The sequence below is a fragment of the Sinocyclocheilus grahami genome, unplaced genomic scaffold (assembly GCF_001515645.1).
Source record: "Sinocyclocheilus grahami isolate Dianchi unplaced genomic scaffold, SAMN03320097.WGS_v1.1 scaffold1488.1, whole genome shotgun sequence".
Lineage (NCBI taxonomy): Eukaryota > Metazoa > Chordata > Actinopteri > Cypriniformes > Cyprinidae > Sinocyclocheilus > Sinocyclocheilus grahami.
This window is the reverse complement of record NW_015506667.1, coordinates 71,521-76,303: the sequence shown is the minus strand read 5'-3', so window position 1 is coordinate 76,303 and position 4,783 is coordinate 71,521. Positions and strand designations below refer to the sequence as shown.

The window sequence follows — 4,783 nt, the reverse complement described above, 5'->3', positions numbered from 1 at the left end:
AGACCCCGATGAGGACGATGAGCATGCAGATGAGCTTCCCTGAGACAGTTTGTGCAGAAATTCTTTGGTTATGCAAACTGATTGTTGCAGCAGCTGTCCGGGTGGCTGGTCTCAGATGATCTTGGAGGTGAAGATGCTGGATGTGGAGGTCTTGGGCTGGTGTGGTTACACGTGGTCTACGGCCGGTTGGATGTACTGCCAAATTCTCTGAAACGCCTTTGGAGACGGCTTATGGTAGAGAAATTAACATTCAATTCACGGGCAACAGCTCTGGTGGACATTCCTGCAGTCAGCAATTGCACGCTCTCTCAAAACTTGAGACATCTGTGGCATTGTGCTGTGTGATAAAACTGCACATTTTAGAGTGGCCTTTTATTGTGGCCAGCCTAAGGCACACCTGTGCAATAATCACGCTGTCTAATCAGCATCTTGATATGCCACACCTGTGAGGTGGATGGATTATCTCGGCAAAGGAGAAGTGCTCACTAACACAGATTTAGACAGATTTGTGAACAATATTTGAGAGAAATAGGCCTTTTGTGTACATAGAAAAAGTCTTAGATCTTTGAGTTCAGCTCATGACAAATGGGGCCAAAAACAAAAGTGTTGCGTTTATAATTTTGTTCAGTGTAATATATTCTTTATACATTTGTTTAATTTAGATAATTTAATAAAATAAAATAATTTATAATAATAATAATTATTATTATTATTAGTATTAAAAACAGTGTGGATAACATAAAAATTGCTTTTACATTCCTTTCATTACCATTCAGTCCTAAGTAGTGGTATTAGTATTGTTATTATTATTGTAGTTTTAGTACTATATAATTTAATACTATAATATTTTTTACAGTAAAATAGTATTATTGCTGTAATAATATATGATTTATTCATTTGTTTAATTTGGATAATTTAATAAAGTACAATTATTTATCATAAGTATTATTACCATTATCATTGAAAACAGTGTGGATAATTGCTATTACATTCCTTTAATCATCATTTAGTTCTCAATAGTGCTAGTAGTATCTGCCTGTTTTTAAATGAAATAATACACAGGTATTTGCAGGTAGTTTTTGCAAGAGTTTGGACCCTGTGTGGTACATTTCTCCAAAACACACAAAAGAAAGAAAGTCATATGGCTTTTAAAACAACACAAGTGTGTCATGTTTAGGTGAGCTGTTGCTTTAAGTCTCGGGGTCGTCTCATAAAGCTCGTGTTGGGCTTTAATCTCTCACTCTTGCTGCCCATCCTGACGCGTCTCGCCACAGGCCGTGGTTTCAGACAGATTTCTTCCCCGCTGACTTCCTCCAGCACGCAGGAACAGTACAGTAAACCTCAGTCTGTAATTACGTGCATTCCTGTCTTAACCTTCAACTCCGGCCGACCCGCCCGCCTCACCCTCAGAACAATCGGCCCGTTTAGCGGGGCCTCTCGCTGCAAAAGAGCCTCCGTTAGGCGTGGAGAAACTCCCATGAGGCCAGCTGCCCTCGTCCTGCTCTGGGACGGCTGTCTTTTTGTCTGCTTGTGTGTCAAGCTGTGTGTGTCTCAACATGGGCACATGATATATTGATGCATATTCTTTAGTGTCTGTGTTTGTTGTTTTCTTGAATTATGTGCACATATAAAGATTTCTGCAGGGTATTTTTTTATCAGAGTTGCATTAACTCAAGCCATCAATACCATGTTTTTAGGCAATGTACCATGATAATAAGAAAAATTCTGGGGGAAAAAAATAGTTTTTGTGTCGTTTTCCAGTAAAATATCTGTACATCAAGTCTAAACTTTAAGAGAATATGTCTTTAATGTATTTAAGTGTATTTTAATCTGTTTTAATTTTTTTGTTGTTGTTGTTTTCCAGTAAAAATATCTGAATATCAAGTCTAAACTTTAAGAAAATATTCAATAGAATATAACTTAAATTTATCTTAAATTTAAGGTTTACTCATTTCAATCTTTTAATTTGTTTATTTAATTAAATGTAATTTTTTTTGTTTGTTTTTTTGTTAATATATACGTTTTGGTTTTCAGTAAAAACCTCTGAACATCAAGTCTAAATTTTAAATTTAAGAGAATATGTCAGAGAATATATCTTAAATTAAATCTTAAATATATCTTAAATTATATCTTAAAAATTTTAAAACAAGTTTTACTTGTTTTTTATTTTTAAAAATTCAATTTATTTAAATCATTTTAATGATCAAAAACACTGTTTCTAAAGCAGGCCTTTCTATTTTAAACAGAACTTAGCATTGATTAACTACTGCAAATAATGTCAGGTGATTAACTAAGCTAAGTTAACTAAGTTAAAACCAGCTTTACTGGTTATGTGTACATAGAAATTCTAGCCTTAAGCCTGCTTTAACATTCTTTAAGTACTCTTATTGTAAAAATAACAATGCGTTAGGTCTACGAGCTACAAATCTAATTCTATAGTACTTAGTTGTATTTTGTATATTTATTTGTGCTTGTTTATTTTACTTGTCCCGTCACATGTAGGCCACTGCTAAAATCCTCAGAGGGTTTAGAGGGCAGATCGTGACAGGTAAACTAGATTAAATGGGTGTGCTTTGTGTGTCCTCCGCTAGCCCTTCATGACACTACCTCAATATCTTGCTAGCACGCAGATTTGTTCAAATAGAAGCTAAAAAAATACTGATAGCTTCCCACCGTTCTGCTGCTTTCCTGTCCTTCACCAGATCTACCAGGTTTACGACTTTTGTGGCAAGTTTGGAGGGTTTGTAGGGCCAAGTTTGTCCAAGTTCAACAAAGTATTTGAGGTTTAGCCAATTTGGGTTGGTGTCAGTAGTTAGGATCTTTTGAGTTTGTTTGAGGTTTTGAGGCATGTATCTCATTTGTTCTGCATGCTTTGAGTTTTTCATAATAAAACCTCATATAGTATTGCCAGTTTTGGGGAGTAACTAAAATTATAAAATATTTTATATCATATGTATACAAAAATATTACCTCCTGTACTTGCTTCACTGTAGTAAGATGCTTTTTGTTAGTAGCCATTACCATTTTCAAATTTGAGTTACTTTTATCTTGGCCAGTTTCAAAGTACTTTCCCCAACATTGGTTATTCTATACATACTCTCATTATCTGAAACGTGTTGATAATTTATAATCAAAGGATAAAACACATTGTTTGTTGTCTTTTTTCACAGTTGTGGATGCTCAGGGTAAATCTCCGGTTCCTGCCTCGGTGGAGTCGCTTCCCGCAGTGACGGCTGCCGTAAGGAGGAGGAAAGAGCGTCCACAGGTGCTAAATCTAACCGAGGTGGACATGGCAGGCGTTTTGCGGCCCAGAGCTGGCCGTCTGGACAGTCCCAGTAACCGCTATGCCGGGGACTGGAGCAGATGCCGGGAAACGTACCTCCAACCGTGCTGCCCAGAGGAGGCAGACTATGACGACGTTCCCAGCGAAGAACCTCCAAACGCAGAACAGGAGGACTTATCGAAGGGTACTGGAGATGTAGTCTCCGAACAAGAATTGTCTGAGTTGGACCAGGCAGTGGAGAGGGTTGAGGAAATGCAGATAGAGGAGGAAGAGGAAGTGAGTGAGGAAGAGAATACAGTAGTTTTGGACAAGCTACAATTGGAGGAAACTCTTCCCACAAGCCCCTACGATCAGATCCTCCCAGAGCACCGACCCAAAGAGCACACCTACCAGGCCTACATGAAGATCCAGGAGATCAGCCCAGTCCTAAGCAACAGGGTCAACCTGCGGGACCTGCAGGAGAGCATTGACATTCTAATCGGCAATCTGGAGAGGGAGCTCAACAAGAATAAACTCAACATAGGGTACTGACTCTTTACAAGGACAGACAAAATATGGTGGTGATTCCCTAAAGACATCAGCGCCGTGGAACGTTCTTGCTCCCATGCACACTTGGGATGCATGTACAAGAAGACATTCCTCACTTCTGATTTGTGTTTTTGTTTGTCTCCTGGTCTCCATGTTGTTGATCTCGTCATTGATTTTCTTCTTATGAGAAGAACTCATTGAACCCTGAGGGGTGCACCAGGTGCCTTCATTGTGTTAAGGTGGTGCTTACGACAGCAAGAGCTTTTTACTTTCTACGGAGGTACAAAACATTATGATGAAAACCAATGCACTTATGGGGCCTACTGTTAAATGCACGGCCAGTTCAGGTACAGGTGTGAAGCCTTATGGTGGGAGAACTAGGTACTACAGATACATCCCTAACCCAGGGGTACTCAGTCCTTCTCATGGAGATATTGAATTCCCTGCCCTAACCCTAATCCCAACCCTAAAACCCCAAACCCTACATCAGGGATCTCGAACGCAAATTACCTATTGTGGAGGTGGTGTTAGATGGTTGTTTGAGATCCCTGCACCCTACTCTCTAAACTCTGAATGTTATATCCTAACCTTAATCCTATCCTGACCCTTACACCCTAAATAAGGGGTGTCCAGTCCTGCTCCTGGAAAGCCAGCTTAATCTCCAGCTCTAATTAAACATACTTAATCCAACTAATCAAGGTCTTTAGGTTCACTTAAAGAGGAGGTAGATCACAAAGAATGGAATTGAGCACCTGACCCTGAACACTACATTAGGGGTCTTGAATGCAAATTACCTAGTGAGGTGGTCTTAGTTGGTAGTTTAGGATCCCTGCATCCTACTCCCTAAACTTTCAACATTATATCTTAACCCTATCCTAAACCTTACAGCCTAACCAGGGGTGTTTGTTCCTGCTCCTGGAGATCCAGCTTCCTGTAAGTCTTCAGTTCCAACCCTTTAAACACACTTGAACC

General features: G+C 39.2%; 1 protein-coding gene across 1 annotated transcript in view; it reads left to right on the top strand.

The window, feature by feature from the left end:
• Window positions 1–4,543, top strand: part of syde2 (synapse defective 1, Rho GTPase, homolog 2 (C. elegans)) — a 24,114-nt gene extending 19,571 nt beyond the window's left edge. Inside the window, exon 6 of the mRNA XM_016256914.1 lies at window positions 3,171–4,543. Within this exon, the coding sequence (XP_016112400.1) occupies window positions 3,171–3,814 (644 nt within the window). The 3' untranslated portion in view covers window positions 3,815–4,543. The remainder of the gene's footprint in view (window positions 1–3,170) is intronic.
• The last annotated feature ends 240 nt before the right edge of the window (window positions 4,544–4,783 follow it).